The 26,595-nt window shown below is 33.3% G+C and overlaps 1 protein-coding gene across 1 annotated transcript in view; it reads left to right on the top strand.

Moving 5' to 3' along the window:
• LOC131041532 (RNA demethylase ALKBH10B) overlaps positions 1-25,915 on the top strand; it is a 92,888-nt gene extending 66,973 nt beyond the window's left edge. Inside the window, exons 4-7 of the mRNA XM_057974659.2 lie at positions 16,875-16,994; positions 23,038-23,150; positions 23,422-23,579; positions 24,493-25,915. Of these exons, the coding sequence (XP_057830642.2) occupies positions 16,875-16,994; positions 23,038-23,150; positions 23,422-23,579; positions 24,493-25,147 (1,046 nt within the window). The 3' untranslated portion in view covers positions 25,148-25,915. The remainder of the gene's footprint in view (positions 1-16,874; positions 16,995-23,037; positions 23,151-23,421; positions 23,580-24,492) is intronic.
• Positions 25,916-26,595: the final 680 nt, after the last annotated feature.

Here is a 26,595-nt window from a genome sequence, read left to right as displayed (position 1 = left end):
ATTCCCGAGACTCTCCCTGGTTAGATTGCACAGATGCCAACAATTTCCTACAATCTTTCTTCATATGGACACTGGACACTTTTCTTCTTCAAAGACTGATCTTGACCTCGACCTTAACCTTGACCTTGGACCTTTTGCTGGAAGGATTGAGCTTTACCCTAATTCTTATCCGGGGCTTGGACTGTGAAGGTCTGTTCAATGGAGGACGAACTAGAGTTGCTTCCAAATTGTTGCTTCCATCAATCCTGTTGTAGAAGCTTGTTGTAGAGATCAAGAAACTTCAGATCAACACTAGTAGAAAAGATATTGAGCGTATCAATGAAATGCTCGTAGGATCGGGGCAAGCTTTTCAACGTGATCACTACCATATCCTCTTCCTCCATGGTTCGGCCAATAGCTTCCAACTGGTCACAAATGTCCTTGATCTTCGTAAGATGTGCTTAGATAGATGTCTTTTCATCCATCATGGTAAAAAACAACATATTCTTCAAAAAGAAAGCTCGGCTCTTGTTGAATGTTTCATGAAGATCCTTCAAGGGATCCTAGATATCTTTAGCTATTTTACTTGTCGGCACCTAAGGGAGTTGATCATTTGTGACTGAGAGTTTGATAAGCATGACAACCTCTCGATTTTGCTCATCATGTTTATCTTGGTCTAAACCCATCACTATAGGACGAGTAGCCTTGCCTAGAACAATCTGATCAAGGCAACGATATTTAAATATGGTCATCATTTGCTGTTTCCAGGTGTTGTAGTTGCGGCCATTGAACTTTTGACTATGCTCCAACATGATGTTGGTCAAAGATGCCATCATGCAAATTGAGGTTGAACAAGTCAACTTTGTGAAGGCATAGAAAACGAGACAGAAGAATCTGATTAAAAAAATCAGAATAGAAATAGCTGGCAAAAATTCAAGATGTTGAAAATCCTAGCACAAATTTTGAGGCACAAATCCCAATGTGTGAATTTTAAAATTTGTTGAAGACCCACAAATTTTTCTACAAACCCTTGGTGGCAAAAAAAATAAACAGCAAAAATAAATGTACTGGCATGGAACCCAAGGCATGAAATTTGAAAGACCTAGAAAATTTTTCTGTGAACCCAAAATATTTTTTTGGAAAACCAAAAAAAATCCGCAAAAAATCAAATGATATTTCAAAAAAAAAATTGTTATGAAACCCGAGGTCAGATCAAGAACTAGAAAATCCCACCGAAAACCGCGAAACCGTAGTCAGAACAAGAACCTAGAAACGATTTTCTCGGGCAAAAAAAGAAGAAGAGAATCTGTCAATCCGTAGGTTAGAAACTAACACGCGAAATAAAATACGTTGTCGTCACAGCCACATAATCTACAAAAATTGCAAAAGTAAGTGCCAGAAAAACGCGCTAGAAATCATGGAAAAAAAATCGCAATGATCAAGCTCTGAGTAGCAGAACACAGAATCGAGGGCGAAAATAAACTCTAGATTGAAAAAAACAAGGGCCGTAAAAATCCGCCCACAAACCCTACCATGAATTTGAACCAGACCCGCGAAAAGAAATTCTTCTTGACCACGAACCCTTGCGTGCCTAGAAAAGAAACTTCGAAAAATTTCAATAAAAAATTTTTAGAATTACAAATTCTCCAAAAAAATTTCCAAAGCTCTGATACCATGAAAAATAATTGAATGATATTTGATGTTTTAAGAAAGGAGACGAAGGCTCCTGATGCAGAGCATCATGAAAAACCAACCAAGAACCCCAAATCAACCATGAAGTTCCAATCCTAGGGTGCTCAATGACCCAAAAATAATCATCAATCTGCAACCTTGATATGTTTGAGGCATCTAAAAATATTAATATCAACCAACCAACCCAATATCAAATCTTTCATATCATTTATAACCCTTTAAACATTATTCAAGACCCAAACAATGCATTATGCTATCCCAGTTAATGACAGTCTGATATACCCAAACTCAGTTATTAATAACTTTCAAATCCGAGCACATGTTCAAGATCGCTTCGGTGAGGATGTAGAAAACTAGGTTTCTCAAACCATATCCAAAATTGAGAACAATCCAACAGTGGAATTAAGAGTTATGGTCTTTGCACCAAGACCGTTTTTGACTGTTACAAAAAAAACCAAGAAATCTGCATTCCCAGTCCACCTAGGGCATCAAATATCTCATAAAATACTTAACCAATCAAATTTAAACTGAATTCATTTGAAAAATAATTCAACCCTATATCAAACACCAAATTTACAACAATTTCCAATGGTGCAATCAAAATATTTTAGTGAAACTCTCCACAAACCCCAATTTGGAGGGTTTTTTGACAGTTTTCACCAAATCTTGCATAACTTGCTTCAATATGATTGAAATTAAATGAAACCAAAGGGAAAACAAAGTTAACTCATTCCATTATCATATCCAATACATTTCCAATGGATACAAATGATTTTTCATAAAGAAAAACGTGAATGATCAGACTGTAATGCCCAGAAAACAATGTGGAGTGTGTAAAAACTTCAAATGTTATTCATTTCCTTTCTCCAATCACACACACACCCGCATTGGATTCGACCAAATGATGGATTTTATAACCTCCACACATCCATATGGAAATTACAACTGACTCAACCACCTTTAGACCAATCAACAACCCTTTTACAACTTTGCAAAACATGAGTTTTTTTTTGCTTGACAACATTTAATGCCACAAATGACAACTTTGATGAATATGAACTCCAAACTTGTAAGACTTCACATGAACTTTCCAAATACATCAAAATGGACTTCAAATGACCTTTTACTGTTGGCATTATGTGAACCGGCATAAAGACATAATGACATTGTATGTTGTCATTGATGTCAATATGGGACATAGTGTGAACCGGTATATGCCAAAGTGAAGCGACATATTTGTTCAAGGTGAACCGGCATGTAGTTATGGGAACCGGCATATGGAAGCACTGTATGACTACCGGTTGGTAGGCAGCTTCCACTTCGGGGTTTCCGGTTGGAGCACCTCAAGTCTGTGTGACTCAATCGGTGATCTTTGTGTGATGAGTTAGTAGTATGATGAAGGACAGATCGTGTTGCCACATAAGCTCTGTGTGTGTGAAGGATCTTGCATGAAGATGACTATTCCTATCTACCTCGGGAATGTGCGAAGTCTGTCAAACGGTGATTAAGCATGATGGGTTATCAGCCGCCATGAAAACAGTGGATAATGGATGATGGAGAATGTCTTGAGATCGATTCAAGACTGGTGCATTTAATGCAGTATGATCCAATGATCAAGATCGAACCGTTTGAATTGCTCAACCTAACAAGTTTAGGGTTTAGGGTTTTTGCTACCGACCTGTATGTTTCCTATAAGGTTGATGTTGGGTTTCTGCTTGAGGTTGTTGGCAAAAAGTTGTGAGTGTGTATCCAAGGAAAGTGATACGTGATTCTTGCCAGACCAAAGGAAAGAAGAGATACCTGCAAAGTGAATGTGCAAAAAGAAAAGAGGAGCCTAAACGGATCTGGATTAGCATTGAGTGCTGTTAACAGATCATTGTAATACTTGTTGATCTCTAACCACTTCAACAGTTGTAAAATCCCCTAACAGGGTAGCCTTAACTGTCTTGATTCAAAATCCCTTAAATCGGGTGGTCTTAACCGGCTTGTTTCAAATCCCTTAACTGGGTAACTCGAGGCTAATGAATTCTGAGAAGCTAGAGAAGCTTAGGAGATCCTTTCAGCTATTGAGTTCTTAAAATCCTCTAACAAGGTGACCCTACCGGGTTTAACCCTTAACGGGGTATCCCTTAACCGGGTGATCCTTAACAGGATCGGTTCCTACCAGAACCTATTGTAATGTCCTTAACCGGACAAGGCTCCTAACAGAGCGGACTTCTAAAGAGTTCAAAAAGCAGCTTGTGGGTATTCATTCCCACCGTGGTTTTTCCCAGTTGGGTTTCCACGTGAAAAATATGTGTGTCGTGTGTAATGCTCTTGTCTTGTGATGCTCTGTTTTATCTGTTAAGCACATGAAGGTTCTATGTTTTATGCCTGTCTATAAAACATATTGAACTCACTATTGTGAAGATCTGATGGTTAGGTTTACTAGTTTATGCATGAGAATATAATGTTACTGTGGTATTGAGCTAAGAGAAAAGCTTATTGAGTGACCAGTTCATGACTGATTGAGCTATACTGGATGTTACCGGTTGCACTCTGTTTTACCGGTATCCCTGTTTATCAGTCATTTGGAGTATTTGCTTTCAAACCGGTTTTGGACTGTATTTGTATTTGTACTGATTCACCCCCCCCTCTCAGTACCGGTTTGGTACTAGCGGTTCATCATTGAGATATCACATGAACTTTCCAAATACATCAAAATGGATTTCAAATGACCTTTTACAACCTTTTTACCCTTTCATGACTTGTTTATACAAATTTGACCTCATAAACCCAATCAAGACCTTATTAGGACAACTTGGACAACTCATTACAATTGGCTCTTTTAGCTTACATATGACCTCATAATGACTCAAAATACATTAAAATGACCATATAAACTCAAATATGAGTGAAATGATTCATGGCATGATCTTTAACCTCCTGGTGTATGTTTGGGTTAGGTGCTCCTGCACCAGCGCCTTAAATAGAGATCAAACCGTTAATTGAAAGATAAACTTGACGCTAAATATAGCGATCACTAGTTTCACTAGTTCAACTCTAAGACATTAAAAATAAAGAACTCAAGATGACAACTAAAATGACCATTATAAAATAAATATAATATTTTAATAACATGAACACACTCTTTTAAATGTTCTCAAATATCAAAGATGTCTCTTATAGCATTTTGGAATTGTATGAAAATTAAACAAAAAAACATTAACTACAACTTTTACAGTAATGATAGATTGCTTGCATTGAAAGCAAAATTCTATCCTCAAATACTAAATTCTAACTTTCATAAAATTTCAGTTAGATTCTTGACAAGGATAAGTACAAGCTAGCAATGGATCTTCTAGAAGGTCATCAAAAAATAACTAACCTACAAATAGATGCTGAAAATATATTTTTCAGAATATGCTTTAATCTCCTTGAAAACAGTGTTGACTAAATATAGTGCAGGCTAAACATAGACAACCTTGACAGGCGGCTCTGGAGATGATTTTGATGAAGCTTCTCTCTGTTCTGCTACGGCAGATCTTCTGATAAAATACTAAAACTTTGGCAATTCACCAATCTTGGTGTCCGGTATTGGAAAACCTTTTTCTATTGATTCTGCATCAAATCTTAACTGAAAATTGCAAATTTGAATACTCTGAAACCCTAGAATATATCCTACATCATCCCTGCAAAATTGGCATTACCAAACCACCACGACAACCTCCTTCAAAGAAAATTAAACTATTGACCCTGAAATATATTTGATGAAGAGTAGATGAAATAAGAACTTCTGATTACTTGTTTTTGTGATGACTGAAATATCATATAGAATACAATAACAATGTTTCTCTATCTTGAACAGCACCGGTGACTTCAATAAATTCCCAACTATCTTACATGTCTCAAATGTTGTTTGAAGACCGAAAGACCTTGTCAATGATAACTCCTGTCAAGAATATGCAAAGGACTCTTGATGCTTTGTATTCAAAACTGTAGTTTAATACTAAAGCTCTTCTGCAAGACTGCAAACTCGCTCTTGCAAGGTCAATTGTACTGCTGCTAATTTTCGTCTATAAACTTGCTGATGGTATGACAAAATTGCAGGCAGTTTCGAAGTGACACCAAGGGTTTGGTGAATATAAGAACTGAAAACGAACTCTCAAAAGACTAGGCGCTTCCTATATGTTTGCAAATCTTTTTTTTGGAAGTTCCAACCCAGCCTGAAAAGGGAATGAAAATCTCTGAAAAATTGAAGACTTTGCCAAAATCAGACGACCTTTCTTGAAACATTGAAGGAGATGATTGCTCAAGATTGCCGAATATCAATGGAAATACCAGTGAAACCACATAAAACGCTGCTGGAAAACTCCTCTTAATCTGCTGCTTTGCAACAACACACCTCTAAATATAGCAGGTTCTATTTTGTTTTGGAGAAATCATTTCAACATGGAAAAGCGCACATCTATTAGTAGCTAATGTGCGAGTTTGGAACCAATATGTAGTTGCCACTTGTTAGGCTCACATTCAGCTATGCCCCAGCACATCTGTTCTTTAAATTCATGTTCCTCTATTACCAGTTGTGTGCTAGCATATACCTGTTTATAGTTGTGACTCGTCCTCAAACTTAGTCAGCCTCTCATCAACAGCGCTATTGTGAATGGGCATCTGACAAATTATTCATAGAAAATCATGTCAGATTTCAATAAGGCATGCTCCAATGTACGCTCGTGTAGGCTTCAAATAAACCCTTACATGATTGGTGAACAACAATCAACATAGAGCCAGTTTTGAACCATTCCTAGTCGGCCCTATCCAAGATGTATCTACAAACACCCTGCAGGACTTTTGAGTTCTCACCTTTTTGTCGCTCGCTAATGCATCCTGTTCTGTAAATCCGCTTTTGCATTTGATGGTCCACACTCTATTAAGATATCTATGGTTTTGAAAACTAAAATTGGTTGATACTTCAAAATAATTCATCAGTCCTTTATGAGATCTTTTTGGCGGAAGCTGGAATGTTCCCAATGGAACCTCCACAATAATTGGTTTCTTAACTTATTTTAAAAAAGTTAAAAACATCTGTAACCAACGTAGACTCCAAACTGTTGTTGCGGAGGAATTAAATTGGAAGAAGATGATTTAGATAAGTTCGGATGAGCAAGTGGGACATGGATTTGAATAGGTTGGTTAAAAAAATACATTATATCAAAGAGTTCAACTCTTTGGAGCATGACAAAGATTACTTAAGGCCTACAATTAAGGGAAAGGCTAGACTTCTAGTGATAATTGAGTATAGTTTCTCACTATCTTAGATGTGAGACGAGCAGTTCCAAAGAAGAATGAGATGAAAGAACTTGTCTTTTCTACAACAAAGAAGTGGTTGAAATTGAATGACACTTTAGCATTGAGTGTGCAACATATGAGGATATTCATATAAACAACTTGAAGGTGAGTAGTCTAAATGAGCAATTTGAGGAGACAAGACTTCATAAGATCATAGGACTCTTCATCAAGATCCACAATATAAGAGCTAATATTGAAGTGAACTTGAAAATTGTTAGTGATGCTACTCTTGGTCCCATAGACGGATGATCTCGTGGAAGTCATTAAAACTCACTCATTCATTTATTTATTAATAAAGCATGTCACAATAAGTGCATTATCTTGTCAACTTGGCTAAACATGCCTTAAAATATGAATTACATTTTTTTCTTTTCTTTTTCAAAACATAGTTGTATCTATTTTCCATGTCTTTTACTTGGTTAAACATATTTCAAAATTTACTCTACAACAACAATGAGCAAAATGTAATGATTTGAATATGTTCATGTGAGAACAAAATATAATTGACATATATTTTAATTTTTTTTATTAAAACATAAAAAAATTAAATAAATAAAATGAAAATAGTTCAAAATATTAATTATCTTTTTTTTCTAAATTTTAATTAGATTAAGAAAGGTAACTATTAGAAGGAAGAAGTGGAATATAATAGTTTGAGTATGTTGAAAAAACATAACAAACATATAAAAAAACTAAACTATAAAACTACAAAACACTAATTATAGTCAATGGACCCTTGGTCTATTGATGAAGTTGAAAGGTTCTTAATGAGCCCACGAGGGTCAAGCCTTGTTGAGTGCAAGGTATCAAATAGCAAAAACGAATTTGTGGATGACCTCCATTAAAACAAAACACTAATTATATATATATTTTATTTTAATTGTACTAAGAAAAGTAATTATTAGTAAAACGTAGAATAAAAATAGCTTGAGTATGTTTAAAAAAAACACAACAAAAATATGTCAAAAAATAAATAATATGAAATAAATTTAAAATAAATAAAAAACAAATAATTCTTTTGTAGATAAAATAATCTTAAGTAAATAAAAATAAGTCTTCAAATAAATAATATAAAAAAAAATAAAATAGTCCTTAAATACTTCTAAAGAAAAATAAAATAACTTTAAGTAAATTAAAACATCTTTCAAGTATACAATGTAAATACAAAAATAAAATAATTCTTAACTAATTGTGAAGTAAAATAACTTTTAGAGTAACTCAAGATCAATATCTCTTGAAGTTTTTTTGGATAGATGTAAATAAATAGTTGTATCCATTAATATGAAAGTACAAGTACAACTAAATATATTTAAAACAATATTTGTTAACAAGTCAATTATGAAGTACATAAATACATTAGAATACTAGGTGGATGTAGTGGCTGGTTACCTATGCATTTCGGTGAGATGGATCATTTCCCATATGGACACTCTTTCATTCCTATTTTTGGAGGCAACCTTCCATCTTCAATTGAGCAACTCTTCAGACTTTGATGTTTTTGCCATCTGTATCTTCAAGTTCAGTTGTTTGTCTTTGTTTGCCATCTGATTTGAGTAGTTTTATTTGAGGGCACTCATGTAGATTATAGTCTTCTTTACCTGGTCGTCTTCTATTTTAGTGGAGGTTCTTTAGATCGATATTTATTCTTCGACAATGTTTGTAGGTTCTTCATGCTTCAATGATTCTTCTACTCTTCTTTTGTTCCTATCTTTTGAAACATTCTTGTTTGGAGACTTCTTCAATCCTTCACTTGTATTTCATCTCTTTTTGGAGTAGAGTTTTTTCCCATGAGGTTTTCTCTATTTCTCCGCTTTAAAGAGACCTTTTGTACTTGGGTACCTCATCAGGCTTTGTTGTTGGGACCCAAATTTGCCATCATCTGTAGTTGCATTTTTTTGCTTCATGCATTTAGTTTTTTAGCTACTCCCTAAGTTCATCTTAAGGGGGGGTGTTAGAGTTATCATGTATTAGCTAACAATTATTTATTTAATTATTAGTTTATTATACTCTACGCTTAAGCTAAACTTAGGCATTTAATAATATATTAGGTTTCTAATTATTAAATACACTTTATCCCTTTAGGGTTGCACACTTTTAGGGTTGCATATTCTTCTTTTATAAGGATTGTATTGTACTTTTTATTTTATTCCCTCTTTGAATGATAATCTTCTTCTTCAGAGCCATTACTGTTTTTTACCTCCATTCTTCTCTTGTGACAAGTATTTTGCTTGCAGGTGTTCTTGGGATCTCTGAAGTTGTATTTCTCAACTTCTTCATATAATAATCCAATATTACATAATGAGCAAAATTACAACCTATAGCAACATATAGTATAGAGGTAATATACCCTACCACATGTAATGGTGGTCAAGTATTATATCTCTATGTCCAAGTGTAAAATTCATCCATCCATGAATAGTTGCCTGCAAATTCTTGTTGTGTATGGGGAAGGTATTTTGAACCAAAATATCAAAGGGACCCTATCCTCTCCATCCATCTATTTATTTTGAAGTGAATGAATAGATAACTCATTCATTAAGTAATGAATACAATTATCATGATTATCATATTAAGTTATTTCTCTTGTTTACCATAGATGTACAATCATAATCATATGTAATACACATCCATCATTACATTTAGAATTCACAACATGTAACATCACAAAAGGACATTACAATACAACACATAAACATAATCAAGACCTAAAAAATGTTAGTTCAACACATTAGTACAAATATTGGCAAGCATACATAATATGTAGAGCATACCACAAGACACATACCAATAGAGACATTCACCTCTACAAGGACAACACTTAAGTACAAACATTAACAAGCATATAGAATGTGTAGAACATAACACAACATACATACCAATACAAACATTCACATCTACACATAAAAAGACCATATTACAAGGCTCCCTAATGTATCCTAACCATGCTAAGATCGACTTCCTAAAGAGTGGCTATGAATCACTCACAGAAGGATGAAGTTAAACTATGTTAACCATAGAGATGAAGTTAAGGTATGTTAGCCATAGAGAATGCTATCTCAATAGGCAATAACATAAAACGAACTTACAAATAGGGCATGTGACTTTGGAATGGATAATCTTATAGCTCGAGTGATGGAAGGTGAGTCATAATGCATAAGCAACCTATAGACATCTTGTTGATGAGAGTTGTAGGAGGTGGTGTGATATGGCATTCATATAGTAAGAAGAGTTAAATCAATTCTTCGGACAAACACATTTTAGGGGACAATGACCTCCTAAGTGTTAAGATGCAAAGTATAGAAGATGATACCAACGTTCATCTTCCACTACATGGATATCCAACTTCTCACATTTTAGATTCCAAAGATCCTCAAGGTAGTTAGGGGCAATAGTAGGACTAATTGAGGCCCAACCAGGCTCACTCACTAACCACCTAATACACCAAACTAGTCACAATTCTCAAATGAGAGACAAAATCACCAAACTACATAGGGAAAAATTAGATGCCAAATAGGACTTCCATCTTATGCAATTAGGTTAACATTTCATTGAATACAAAATTATCCATTGTTCTACGACAATCAAAATTAGTAGAAATAGACTCTTGGTCAAATATGACCAAATTGTGAAAATAGGATATCAAAATCATCAAAAAATGGGTGTGTTACACAAGGAGAACATTAGGTAGTATAGATGTCACCAAGGGGTGTGTCTTGTGGTGATGTCATCCTCAAGGGGCATACTAGGTAGTGGTTTGTCCTTGTCTTTTGCACATGGTGGTGCAAATGTCCCCATGGTGCATAGATGTCCACAAAAAAATTCTAGAGATTTAACCACCCAAAATTGGGTGATAAGGTTATCCTCTTCCCTTGTCCATTCTAGATTTTGAAGATTAAAAAACACAATATAAAATAGTAAAAAGAAAGTTTTGCATGGTTCAAAAGCACAAATTCTAATGAGTTCTCATACCCAAACTTGTACCAAACCTTGTTATTGACCTTAGTTGACTAAAAAACATGCAATTTTATAATTTGATGAAAAAATACCTAATTTTGATATCCTTAATAAAACTAGTTAAACACTTTTCCAAATATATCAAATTTGATGGTTTTACTTTTCTTAGCTCATAGATCCAATATTAATTTTTTGTGTCAATCTCCCTATGATAGGAATCTTAAGGCTTTGGTTTGTAATGTCCCTGATTAAAATCATACAATATTTTATGCAACGTTATGAATTTTTGTATTTTTTTTCTAAATTTTGAAGACCAAGCCAAGTTGGAACAATAAATAAAAATTGAAAATAATTGACTATGAACATTTTAGAAAACCCTCAATTGTTGATACAGGACTTCATATTATCATTCTCATCAATTACAATTGGTAGTATAAATGCTAGATTACTCCAAATACTCAAATTTGAATTAAAATGATCACCATGAGTATGGTATTCTACTGATTTGGAATATGTTAAATTTGGTGATCAGATTAGATAGACAGTAAATCAATTCAAATGCACATAATTTACCTTGGGAAAACCTTCCTCTTGAAGGTGAAAAACCCATCAATGAAGTATATCTTTATTGTCTCAAATGTCTTTACAATAAATGCTTCACACTTTGAAGCTATGAACTAGTATAGGTTCAATTAGACTGTTGTATACAATTCATGTTGTAGAAATGATGTATGATGACCTATCTAGATCAATGTGATTTCTATATCAATCAATATGTCTTGAAGATGAATACACACTGCTGAACAAGAAGTCAATTAGATAGAGGAAGAACACGAACTGCAGAAGGATATCGCTATGCTATTGAAGAAGAACATGATATGCTTGTATGGTTCAAACTGTTGAATGCTGATTGTTAATTTGATTTCAAAAAGGAAGATATAATCTCCCTTTATATCCACCGATGCAACCCTTCACCCAAGAGTCGACACTCATCCAAAGGACACGACTTCACAATATGCATCGTGTACATTCACCAAGGGTGGTGGATATCTAAGTCGGCTTAATATGTTTTATTTATACACAAGAAATCGTATTGCTTAATTGACGTCTTTAATTGTTTCTTTTGCATTTATTTAATACATATATTAAATCGGTACACATAACCACATATGGGTCGATCTCATAAAATGTCTAAGGCCGATTAGGCTAATTAGACATTTGATTTGCTATGTCGACCCATAGAAGGATACCGACCGTTGCTATAAACATCAACACAATAAATACTAGGCAAACAATGACCATTGTGCATACAAACCCTTAAAAAATCAATAATATATGATGATAAAAATGCCCCCTAGATATGGCACTTAGCTCCAATGTAAATGTTGATTATCAACAGCCAAAAATGCAAAAAATTACATGTGATCTAGTGACTAGGGTTTGAAAGTGAAATAGATGTTGACAATAAATTGCCTCCTCAATATGGCACCTCAAATCTACTTGAAATTGATGATGAACAATAGCAATACATTTTGAAATTTCAATAATAAAAGCCTCCTTGCCAATTGTCAATTTTGTTTGCAAACTAATCACTTCTTGTTGGAATCTTGCTTGAAATTTCAAAAATTAGCAACAAACACTATAGTAGCATTGTAGAAAATTGAAATTTATCTTCAAATCCCTAACAAATAAATCAATTTGTGATCCCTAGACGAAATCACCCAAAATGGGAAACAATGATTTTCATCCTTGATCCTAGATGTAGAATCTAAGAGGGTTAAACCCCAAACTAACCAAGGGTTTTCATCCTTGGATGCCCTAGATTAAACAACTGCCCAAATATAAAAATTGGATGCAAAGGATAACTTGAATGATTACCAAATGAAGATGCACATCACCTTAATGTACCTTTTCAAATTGAACCCGTGGGTCTTAAATTTTCCCTCTAACCATTTAAAAATACTTTTAATTTTAATTTACTTTCATTATGTTATTTTGAGTATTTAAGAATGCTTATATTTTAATACTAGCGTTTAAAAACATAGCTTCTAGTTTACTTATAGTAATATTATTATGATGCTCTAAAGTTGGAGATTACTAGGCCCAACTTTAATAATATTATTAATTATCTTAATTCAAAAAAAGGGAACACAACATGGTTTGAAATCATCACTTTTTTATTTAATTCACCAAAAATACAAATACATAGATCCAAATTCATTTGGTTCATTTCTATAAACTCTAGTTTAGTTCAGTTAACTTTTTTATTTAATTCACCAAAAATGCAAATACATAGATCCAAATTCATTTGGTTCATTTCTATAAACTCTAGTTTAGTTCAATTAACACGATTATAATTTCAACATATCTAACCATTCACAAATCACTTATGTATTCACAAATACTTGGTGTAAATAAATTCCATACTAAGATGTCATCCTTTCGAACACCCAATGTAATAATATTGTTGATAGATGCTAAATCATTGAGTCCTTCAATAGAATCATGAAAATCTCCTAAAATTGTAATTCAATCCTATATGAATGTAAATAGCAATAAGTATTGTGCATTATAGGATTCTATCTTTTTATTAAATCTTTCTTTCAAAATATTTTCGAAATTCTTACTAAACCTTAATTAAAAAAGTAATAAATCTATTTTCTAACTTTAGAATTCTCATTTAAAATATTACAATTAAAATGCATGCACATCACTTAACTAAAGCAATTGAAATAATAAAACAATATATAATTCTATTTTGATAATTTTCTCTTCACAAATCTAATTGTAGACACATAATTATAGAACAAACTTTTATTTTAATCTAATAAAGATATAGTTTTTATTTATTTATTTAATTTAAATTATTAAAATTAAAAGTTTAAACAAGGAATAAATAAAGTAGTACAAGTTTTAAATCAATTTTAATTTGACGAAATCATTTAATTGAAAATAAATATTAATTAAATTTAATAAAGATTTATTCTATTTTACTAGACAATTAATTAAAATATTATAATTAAATAAATGAACACCATTAACATCTATTTCTAATTAATTTAATTATCTTAATTAATTCATTCAATCAAATAACTATTTAACAAATTTGACTTATAAGTTTATGGCACTTAAAGAATCAAACCTAATTCACCTTCCTTAATCCTTTTTCTTATCAACTACATATTTTACATATGATCATTACACTATTAAATAGTAAAAAATAATAATATTTTATATAGCATTATGATCCAGGTATAAACATTCAATTAAATCATTAATATCTAATACAAATATTAAGAAAGAAATGCTTAAAAGAAAAACAATCATTGATGATCTCGTATAGAATTAATTCATGGTGATAATCTTATATAGAATAATAATGAATCATCAATAAATGATCAAAGCGCATGATAATCCCATATCCAAAGAATAAAACAATGGGACAGAAAATAATATATGTCCAAACATCCACAAGAGTGTTAAAAGGCAGATAATTAATTAGGAGAAGGATACCAGTTGAGCACGTATGAATAGTTGTGAGGATTGTTGATACTTTTTGTTTCAAGAATAGTACAAATAAAAACTATTGTTTGAAATATAAAATATCAATTTTTGTGTATTTATATATTAATAATTACAAAACATTGGGGCAATAGATGTGACTTTAAAGTTGTTATTGCTATGAAATGTACCATTAGTTGTAAAAAACAACCAATCATGCAATGCCACATCAACTGCACAAGTATAAGGGTCTCTTTTGCACAACTATTGATCTCATTTTTTTTTGGGTTGTTTTGGATACCTTTGACAAAAAACATGCTGATGTGGCACCATACTTGATGATGTGGCAGGGGACTTGCCAAATAAACTGCTGTAAAAAGTTGATTTGAAATTTTTAAGTAAGCTTCTGAGAAGCCCAAAGTTAGGATACACAACTACTTCCCCCAATAAGACAAACTTTCCGTCACAATCATACCCCAAAGACTGATTTCCACTATTTGGTGCACACCTGTCTTTGAACGTCTTGCAAAAAAAAATTTAAAATTTTGCCGTATTTGAATTTCCGCTAATTCTTCATCGTCACCATCACGAATATGTTTGAAAACTCTATTGCTTCCCCTGCAAACAGACAAAATAATAGATAACAAGAAGAACGTAGTAGATGACAAGGACCAAGCTTTCGAAATCACAACTATCATTTTGACAAAAAGACATAATTAGGTTGAAATTTGACACATGGAAAATTTGTATGGATACAACAATGCTTATCAACCTTGATAATTAGATCATCTAGAGTAATATGCTTCTAAACGTTGGCCTGTTGACACCTATTCCTTATATTTTGGGTTAGAAGCTTTACATAATCTAAGGATTGAAGTTCCCATTCTTTTGTAGAAGAGTTTATAAATTATATCACATTTCAACTCCGAATTTTTGTTGGTCGTAGTTCCCCCACAAAATATCTATTTGTTTATTGACAGAGTTTCATTTAAAAAACAAATAAATAAAGCCGTTACCAATGAATAATTCAGTAATGACGGAGAAACGAAAAGAGCAGCCAGAAGTATATGCATCTTAATGTTCAAGGTGAAAGAGCATGTTTAAATATGATGAAGAGAATGGATTGATAAATATTCGTCGAGATGGCTTGTCATGATTCGTCTCACGGAGTTCCTGACATTGAAACAATAAAGATACCAAATGAATATTGTTCAAATGTTCCTATTACTACCGTCGACCCGGATTTACTAATTTGAAGATTAAAATACCGTGTTTATACGTGTAAACGGGTTGATAACATCCGTTTTTATGCTCGAGCGTTTTGTCCGTTGACCTAAGGATTCCTGTCAATAGTTATTTCGCTTTGATGATGCGTGCCAAGTTTCATTCCACAATAATATGAACTCTTTCCCTATTTCAAATTTGAAGTCTTGTGTTATTCTCTTATTTTCTTCCTGTATAGTTCTGTATGTTTGAAATTATGGCCACTCACATTTTTCCTTGTGATCACTTCTAAGTTTTTCAAATGTCAATTCACATGGGTACATTTTGCTTTCAATACTGATTTAAATTTATACTTGGTGGATCCTTCAATGTCTGTCTGTCCTTGTCGTCTAGATTAATTTGTCCTTCCTTTCTCTACTTTTGAGCTTTGATGACTGAGTGATGGTATATTTTGTGGGATTTTTGGAATATCTTATATAGATATACATTGGTTTCTATGAATATTGTGAGAGTGAAATTGTTTTGAAAGTGTCAAAGTGTTGTAATTCAATTGATTGGGTACAATTGGTGAGGATGATGGTATGAGATATAGAAAACTATTCATTAAAGTTCAAACTTCAAAAGTGTGTTCCGACAGGTTCGACCCCTTCCCTGCTTGTTTAATAATTGAAAATCAGAAAAAATATAGATAAATGGAATTTGAAGCAATATGAGAAAGCATGCCATATTAAACATACTTGTTGGCATAAGCTGTTTGGTCCTATGATCATGCTTTTATGTTGGAACTTGGCAAGTTGTTCTAATTCAAAATTATTTTTTCTTTATTGTATTGCTGATAGGAATTTTTAAGGATGACAAATTTGTATGTTTGGGAAAAAATGTTAAGTCTCTTTCTTTTCTCTTGCCATGTGTCTCAATTCTTCTTTTTATGTTCTCATACATTTCCTTTCTTATTTTTGACATGTCTAATACTTATTTTCTCCTTTAGATTTTATCATTTAAGTTTTTTGATGAGTGAAAGTTGATGTGATGAGAAACTGTCTTGTAAGATGCATTCATTTTTTATTACTACGTCTATTATTTGATTTGTGTCACTGTACTGCACATTACATAATATAAAGGCATAGACGTGTGCATGCGCATGCATACTTGTTGGCATATATGGGTAAATAAATGAAAAAGGTTGACATTAACAGGTCAGACGTTTGTGGTTTCCAAAAGACCCGCGAGAGGCCACGGAAGAGAAATGATTCAGTTTGGTGTTCCTATTATGAATGCACCTTTAGAAGGGGAAGTCGCAACTGGAACTCTGAAAGGTGTGTTACTTCTCCTGGATCAGAATCTAGTTTCCAATGGTACGCATTTATGAATGAAGCATTATCATCTATTTTTTTCTGAGAATTCAGTTAGGCATACACTTGAGTAGAGAATTTTAATACACAGCTATACACATATATTTGTATATCAGACTTGTATTCAACTGATTCTATGCTACACTTAGAAACTATGATCTAACATTCATTTAATTCATGTTTTCCAAACTTTTAGTGAGCCGGGGTTCAGTGGTAAGGTGGGAGGGATTGATTGAACGATGACTTGGGTTACACTTACAGCTCCAACAGACTTCTTTTATGATTCATGAGTCAAATCCAACACACATGAAAGCTATTTCCTACTTTCTGACTACTATCTTTTGTAATTTTTAATAGTAGTTTTTATTTTTTTTAACTACTATCATTTTCTATATTACGTTGAAAATATAAAATCTCTTGTCTAGTGCAGAAGTGTTGAATCGCCTTGTGCCATGGCTTTCAGTAAATTTTTTATTCCATATTTAAATCCTCACTAATTGTAGACTTTTATAAATTTTAGTGTTAGGAAACATACTATTTACTTCACTCTTCTTTAAGGGAAGCTTCCTCTTACAATTTGGGGAAAGGTTTTACCTTATTCTTTTGTTTTGTGTTGCAAAAAAAGGTACCAATTAAAATACCAACTCCCCTACAATATGAAGAGACGTTTTACCTCACATTGTTTCATTTTGTATTGTCTCAAGGAAGGCAAACTAATACACCAACATTTATATTTGATGAGTTGATCATCATAGCGAGTAAGACCAATGCAATTCAATAGATAAAATTATATTTAAGTTATACGATCCACATGATGGAGTTAGGTCACTTGCGTTATTGCTTAGAGAGTGGAGTTTTTTCTTAATATATAGACAGAAAAAATATAAGGTACATGATATAAGAGATATTGTCCAAAAAGAGCAGATAAGAGTAGATGACTATCACTTTCAAGACTGACAAAAAAAAAAAGGGATTTGCTCCTATGCATAAAACCCAACAACCAAGAAGCAAAACAAAGTATCAACTTGTTGACTTTAAACATATTAAGAAAAGTTTTCTTAGCAATGTTCAAAATAGCATTGCTTGATTCATTTCGAAAACTGATTGCTTAATTCCTAGTCAACCGTTTTCATAAGAGCCAAAACACTAATCAGCTATGGTGGAGCTTGAAACCTAAAATATATGTTGTCACCCAAATTAGCAATAAGCAGAATACTATCGATCCTTGCAATTGGAAACAAATCAGCATACATAAAATCATCCTCCATGTCACTATCATCAATCTAGCTACCATCACGATCTATATCCAACCACCACTTAGCTTGAAAAGTGTCAAATTTTTGCAATAGGACCTTTCCGTCATCCACTAATTTGTAAAACCTACTCTTAAATATCTTCTAAGGCATTGTAACTTTCAACACAATAGAGGAAAGGGTGAGCTCCCAACAAGGTTCAATAAGGGTCCTTTTGTCTTAAGGTTAAAACTTAAAACACTTTATTATTCCTAGTTTTCCACAAAATCCCTAGATTTTCAATTTTTCAATAGACAGACTATCATACCCTATTTAAGGCCTTACCAAAATATTTCACAAAGCCAAATAAACTCTCACACTAAGAAATATTATCTTTGTAATCCCATCCAAGCTTCCCCCACTCCACACACACACCCCCACCCCACTAAAACAAAAATTAAAAAATAGACCAACATAATTTATGAAATTTGCAATAAAGATAGATCCTCAATAGTCTCAATAATATTAAACATAGAACAAAAATTTAAGGTCTAACATTAGTATCACTTAAAAGTTTGAAATAGAACCAATAACAGTCTTCTTAAGAATGACTAGTCATCTTAAACAAGAAATTTTCTTGGGTTTTAACCAACAAGACAAAATATGACCTAGAATTAAATGCTAGTCCTTAATAGAAAGGGAGAGATTCCAAAGAGTATTAAGCATATGAAAGATTTCTTGTGTATCCATCAACATTTTCTAAATGTCTTTACACTGACCAACATTAGAGAGGTACCATTCTTCCATTTTATATTTCTTAAGATCATTGTACTAGAATTAATCTCAATAGGAAGATTCACACTCTCCAACAATTTTTTCAATATGGAATGTCTTTTTCTGTGAATTAGGAATTTTCTATTTATTTTGAAACTCAGACCATGGAATCAAACCACCATTTCAATATGGAATGTCTTTTTCTTTGAATTAGGAATTTTCTATTTATTTTGGAACTCCGACCATGGAATCAAACCACCATTGCTAAAGATAACTCCAAATTTTCTGCACTCTTTAGCCTCCCAACCTTTAGCAAAACAACTTTTGGTAAGAGCTAGAGGCCTATGATTATTCAAGATTCTACTAGATAGACCTATAACTGAAGAACGTTTCCTTATCACTAGGAAAGCTTTCACTTTAGAAGGTTGTGGTCTGCCATTTGGATTTTAGGTTTCAGTGTTATATCGGTTAAGTTCTTTGTAAAAGGTTTTTGGGGTCTTTTTAAAACCTTTTTTTTACATTCAATCAAAAATGAAAAAAAAACTAAATAAATAAATAAATAAATAAATTTCTTTTAAAGAAGATTCAATTGTAATTCTGATATGCCATGTCCAACAAAAGATTTACCTTGATATTGTCTATGCTTCCATTGTATGCTGAATCAAGTTTAGCTTCCAATATCTGAGGCTTCTGTTCATGGATTCGTCATTATATCATTATCATGTAATTTCCCATCACTTTTAGTATCTCATAGATTTCTTCGGGAGCTCCTTGCATTCATAGTACAATAAACCAATCTTCAGCATTATTGTTTCTTCCATTTGCTAGACCTCTGTATAGGCTATACAGAGTTTGTCCTCACTATCGGTAAACTATGCCTACTGCATGCTTGTTAAAATTTAATTTTATATTTCTTTGGGCTGGACAGGCACTCTGGATCTACTTCACATTCCCTCGTCTTACCCATCTAGAACTTATCCCATTAGCAGGGGCGAGCCTTTAAAAGTGTAATCTTTTGCTTGTTATCCAAATTACTTGCTTAGTTTATTTCAACGGCATCTGCATCAGGGAGTTCTAGCTCTCCCGGATGGGCCCCTACAATTCTATGGGCGAGATCGAGATTAACTATTGTGCTCTCGATAATTCTGAATCTGATATAGCAAGTCGAAAAATAGATTTTGCTTTATATTCTATATACTTCCATACTATCAGTTTTTCAGGCAGTATGGATAGCATTAAATCCATCAACTGCACACAAGACATTTTTATGCCCCACCTGAAGTTGTAAGTTGTATGTTGTATGTTATATGCAATGAAGCAATAGTCTGCAAAAAAATCGCGATTATATCCGATTAATCCTGAATCCTGGAGCTAGCCAATTTATTCTTCAAAAAAATCTTTGACCAAGTGTTGACCCAATTTTCAAAGATTTTTTGCATTTAAATCATGTTAAAATCCTCAAAATTGACAAAAAAGTGAAAAAAATCATTGTAAAAACTTGCAAAAACCCTAGAAAAATGCATGAAATTACTGAATTGCTTAGAAATAGGGTTGGTCACAGACAAAATCAGAGTCAATGTGGAATCAACGTTGAAAAAGTTTGTTATTTTGTCCATTTTCGGGGGGTTCATCATTCCCCACACTTGTTCAAACCCATGAGCTCAACGACCCAACAAAGGTAGAAAGCCCACGAGCTCAATGGCCTAGTAGGGGTTTGAACCTTGGTGGCTACCTCACCGATGGAGTTTTTCTACCACAACACTAAACGTTCAAAGACATATTTCATATATGTAGATATAGATATATGATTTTTAATTTATAATTGATATAGTTAATTTTTGCTCAAACAAAGACATACAATTCATTATGTGAGCAATATATCTAAAGTGCTCCACGAAATAAATCTGAATGACAACAAACAAGCTTACATAGTTGTAATAAAAGAGCCTCCAACACACAATCATTAAAACTTGTCTCTACCTAAAATAGTAGTTGCAAGCTAGGTATTGCCAAAACCAGTGACTTGGTAATCTTTTACTTCAGCTAAACAAATGCCTTTTGTTGAATTCTACCCCATATAAAAGACTTACCAATTGCCATCAGGGAATATAAAGCATTGCAACTATGGAATATGATTTGATAAGCTTTCTCAAATATTGAACTACCCCTAGAAAACTCCTTGCCTCAATCACAATGAAAGTCTTGGATCACTTCAAAATGGCTTCCACTTTTACTAAATTCCTAACGATTGTTGGATCTTTGTCTGATAAATTTTGATCTCAGCTACTTCATAGACTTAGCTAATCTTTGATTTTAGACTTAGACAACTATTTGGTGTATTTGGTGACTGCCCTTTTAAAAAGTTAAATGAATATTTGCCTATGTAATCAGCAATATGAATATAAACAACGAAAATCTATTTTCTACATTTCATGGGTTAAACTCCTAGTCTCAATCACAATAAAGTCTTGGATCACTTCAAAATGGCTTCCACTTTTACTAAATTCCTAACAATAGTTGGATCTCTGTCTGATAAATTTTGATCTCAGCTACTTCACAGACTTAGCTAATACCCCTAGAAAACTCCTTGCCTCAATCACAATGAAAGTCTTGGATCACTTCAAAATGGCTTCCACTTTTACTAAATTCTTAACAATAGTTGGATCTCAGTCTGATAAATTTTGATCTTAGCTACTTCATAGACTTAGCTAATCTTTGATCTCGGACTTAGACAACTGTTTGGTGTATTTGGTGACTGCCCTTTTAAAAAGTTAAATGAATATTTGCCTTTGTAATCAGCAACATGAATATAAACAACAAAATCTATTTTCTACAATTCATGGGTTAAACTCTATTTTATTACTCTCTATATCTCTATGCTATGGAAATGCCCTTAAGTTCTAAAAAAAAAGTAGTTTATGTCTATTTTTCGCCAAGTGTTTACGATTTTTTATTTAATCCAATTTCTTACCCATTTTTTCAAAAAATCTTATACTTTTGGTTTGCCGATTTTTTCCCCAAATGATTTTTTTTAGTATGATAAAAAGCATTGCAATTGTGGAATATGATTTGATAAGCTTTCTAAAATTCTTGGATGACAACTATTTGGTGTATTTGGTGACTGCCCTCTTAAAAAGTTAACTAACTGATTATTTGCCTATGTAATCAGTAATATGAATATAAACAACAAAAAATTATTTTTTACAATTCACAGATTAAACTCTATTGTATTTGCTCTTTATATCTCTATGCTATGGAAATGCCATGAAGTTATTTAAAAAAATAGTTATTTTTTCTTTTCTACAATTCAAATACTTTTGATTTGCCTATTTTTTCCCTAAACTATTTTTGCTAATATGATTTCATGTATTCCAGGAGTTATGCGTTCTAAATTAAGTATGCTCAAGTTTTTTTTTCCTATATTTTTACTTGTTTCTACAAAAGTAATTGATATTTTGGTTTACATGCTTAATTTCAATAATACTGTCAAATAAGTCTGACATATTTTTGTCAACGTGAGAAACAGCATCTAGATTTGTAAATTACTGTGAGGTAGGCTTCTTGTAATACCGAGATTGTGCTGAGCGTTTGGCAAGTTGAATGTGAATGTTATAGAAATGACCAGATGAGACTTTGGAGTCAATGGTTCTAAACTAGAAACTATTAGAAGAGAAGCTGCAACACTGAACCTCCTCTGTAACTGAGAATCTCTGTGAATGACTCAAATGTGCTCGACTGGAAAAAAATCTTCCATTCTTTTGACATTTTACGTTCAATTTCTGTAGGAGTTCCGGTTAATTATTTTGCATTATGTACTTTCTCATGACCCAAATGTTTTCTGCAATGAATAAAACATTTCCAATATGCAACGTAAGGTACATCAAAATCTATACCATAAATTTCTGATGAAGTCTGTTTGTGCTTCTATTCCATTTTAGAAGACTTCTAATGACCCTTTGAGTGAAAAACGGGGTGCCTGATTGTGATGGTAAAATGTGCAGACTTAGTGGAGCCCATTCCAACAGTTATGGAAGATGTCATCAATCGTTTATTTCAATGGCAACTAATTCGCGAGAGAAGGCCAGATTCTTGCATTATCAATTTCTTTAATGAGGTAAATATTTCTGCTTTGCTTGGAGTGCTTACTTATCGTGATTACACAAAAGGACCATCATAATAAAATATTGCAAAAATGATGGCGATTAGTATTTTTAAGATTAATTACCGAATTATGTCCTTTGAGCAATTAAGCTCATTAATTTCCAATGTCTAAATTTTTCAAAATAAACACTCGACTTACTTTATTATTGGTCCTGGTTTGTGCTCACTTGTTTGCTGGATGTAAAATTGCTTGACACTTTAAATTGGGATAAAATTATATGCAGGGTGATCACTCACAGCCGCACATTTGCCCATCTTATTTTGAGCGCCCATTCTGTATTTTGACATTGTTATCAGAATGCAGCATGGTGTTTGGACGTTCAATAGCAATGAACCATCCTGGTGATTATAAAGGACCTCTCAAAGTTTCTCTGCATGCAGGGTTAGTACTTGTAGCCTCTTGTTTCAATAACTATACTCATTTTATAGCAAATATGTGGATTGTCACTGCGTAGCATCCCTCTCTAAGTTCACGCATACTTATGTTTGCAAAATAAAGATTTTTCTTTGAGAGTCGCAACTTGCTATTTTAAAAGATTGATATACTAATCATTACTATATTGCATGACTGTTAACTGCTTGGACAATAAACATGAAGTATTGCTATACAAATTGATTTTTTTCGCAATAATATATTACTCTTTTACGCAAGGTTAAATAGAAAATACTAAATATTGATATAGAAGAGTTGAGTTAATGACTTCTCACAAATACTGGAGGCTTGCATGTGTCATGCACAAGATTTAAACACGAAGATTTTCAGAAGTAACCTAAGTAGATCAGATATCACATAATGCTACGATACGTTTTTGCCGTCTTTTTCCCTTTTTCTGGTAATATATAATTGACAGGAGGTATCAGTGCAATCCTATTAGTTTTATGGGTCAAACACAGCGATACTGCAAGAGGACCAATGATACTCAAGTCAATTTGTTTGGCTTCTTATCAATTATATATTCATTATTAGTTGTGCAACTGGATGGAATGTTTACTTGATTTGTTTCTACTGGGGAGGTCATTTAAACTGGTAGCTTTTGCTTCTCTGAATCTTAAGATTTGCTGGGTGTGATAGGTAAATGATATTTGTGCCCCATAAGAGTGTCCTCTATGGTTCCATTTGTTAGAACTTGCGAAAAAAATTGATTTTTCTATGACTACAATCTTGTCGTTATATGGTAAAGCTATGCTATGTGATCTACTGTTTTGCCTGATGTGAATGCATGAAAATAATTCTGATTAGCTTATGCATTAAAGGCTGCTTGGGACTAATTTCATTGATTTTACCTTATGAGCAGGTCACTAATGGTTTTGCAAGGAAATAGTGCAGATTTAGCAAGGTATGCAATCTGTTCTTCTCCACTGCCGAGGGCAACTATTACCTTTGTTAAAGTGAAACCGAAGAAGGCTGCTACTTTTTCGACCAAACCCATGAGTATATCACTCTCATTACCCCAATCAAATTCAAATTCACCACAACCAGTGGACCAACGATCAAGTACAAGTGCTCTTGTCACAGTGCCTAGGGAAGGAAGAGGAGTGAATCAAACTGCTCTGAAGAATTTTAACATGCCTTCCATCCATACATCTGGAGTACTGCCTGTGCCTTCCATCCATGCATCTCAAGTTAATCCATGCCTTCCAGCTCCAAGAATTCAGCCTTTGTTTGCAGGCCCAACTGGACCAGTTGGTGGTTATCCATCTATGGCCGTTGTTCCTACTGCCTGGATGGCAGTTCCTAGGCACCCACCAAGGATGGCTACTTCCGGAACAGGAGTATTTTTTCCAGGCAGTGGTTCAGGAAGCGATCCTTGCCAGTGTGTAACCTTGCCTCAGGAACAGCAAGTACTTGGTCTTTCCTCTGGGCTACCTAGAAGTGAACCTTCCTCTAATGGTGCTACTTCTACGGAGCCTTCAGTTGCTTCCAACCAAACCAAACCAGCTAGCATTTGACAATTTCAACAGATATACAGAGAAATCGAGTGCATTGTAACAACCTTTGTCTGGTAAATTTGACCCAACAGTTCCCAAGAGTGCTTTGAGTAAAATTACTGTTACAAAGCTCCAAAAATTAATTATAAAGGAATCCGAATTCTTAAGGGTAATCAGTTGAATAGGACTTCTAGTCTGTCAAAGATAGCTGCAAACAGAGTAAACACAAAGGGTGTTGCAGGGAGAAGCAGTTAGATCACAGTCAGGTCACATGATGGCCTCATTCTAATTGAACTCTGAATTGAGCTGTATCTATTGAGATCTTTTTCCTTATTTAGAAGATGAATTGCTAAATTCTTCTTTGTGAGATAGCTTTTTGGTAAAGAGAAGCTGGATTCATCTTCGGGAAAAAGATTAAGCTATAGTAAAATGAAGACAATAGTCATTGAGGCAGTGAAAGTCCTGCTTGTATCCTCAATTCTTTGAAATTCTTAGTTGAAACTATCTATGGCAAAATTTGACGAAAACAACAATAATCATTTGTTTACTCTTTCCTTTCTAACTAATTGAACATAATCAATTCCACTTGGAAACTTTGGATGCACCGATTTCTTGCAGGTAGAAATCTAGAGGTTCATCATACGGTTCATTCTTAAGTCAATAACTAGCATTTTGCTAGCTGTAACTCTCTATCTTGGACATTCCTAATTATCATATTTGCATTATTGTCCTTGTCTAGAATCAGGAGATTGTTTTTAAGTTCAATAAATAAAGGAGATAATTATCATATGTTTCTTAACTCTGATGTTTTCAGCATTGCCAATCTATATTTCTCTTTGAAGATGCCAATACAATTGCATTTTAATTCTATTATCAGGTTACTACCCTTAAAAAGTTGTTCACTGTTACTAATTCTTGCTTATTGCATTTGAAGCAATATTATTCTTTCTGCTGCTTGGTAAGTTCTATGAAAGCCATCCTGTTGAAATTCTTTTCATCAGACAAACTTTGATGAAAGTTTGAGGCAAGCTCAAATATGGACAATCAATCAAGTAGAGAACATTAGACCCATGTTACAAAACTCTTATTTGCAGCATTTACATTGAAATAGCCCTGCTAGAAACAAAAACTGTCTTTCATCATGGATACTGAATTATTTAGCAGTAAGCACGAAATGATGCAATAGGTAAGACGACATAGACATTGTTCTTTATCATGTGTTGACATTTAATTTTAATGCTTGTGCTCATTGTGAGGGGGGCATGTACAAATGTACAATATCTATTATTATAGCGCTGAATTATGGACTGCAGTCTGCTATAGATCACACGGGGAATTTTCCTAGCTTTTAGGTCGCTCTACTTCGTATAGCGCAGATTCCAGTGATATTTTCAATCCCAATAATTTTTAGATTCTTCATATTAAAAACCATTTTCTGATATTTGAATGTATTTTATTAATACTTTTTT

Source organism: Cryptomeria japonica, chromosome 2, assembly GCF_030272615.1.
Source record: "Cryptomeria japonica chromosome 2, Sugi_1.0, whole genome shotgun sequence".
NCBI classification, from domain to species: domain Eukaryota; kingdom Viridiplantae; phylum Streptophyta; class Pinopsida; order Cupressales; family Cupressaceae; genus Cryptomeria; species Cryptomeria japonica.
The sequence above is the reverse complement of the archived record's forward strand: the minus strand, read 5'-3'. Positions and strand labels throughout refer to the sequence as shown.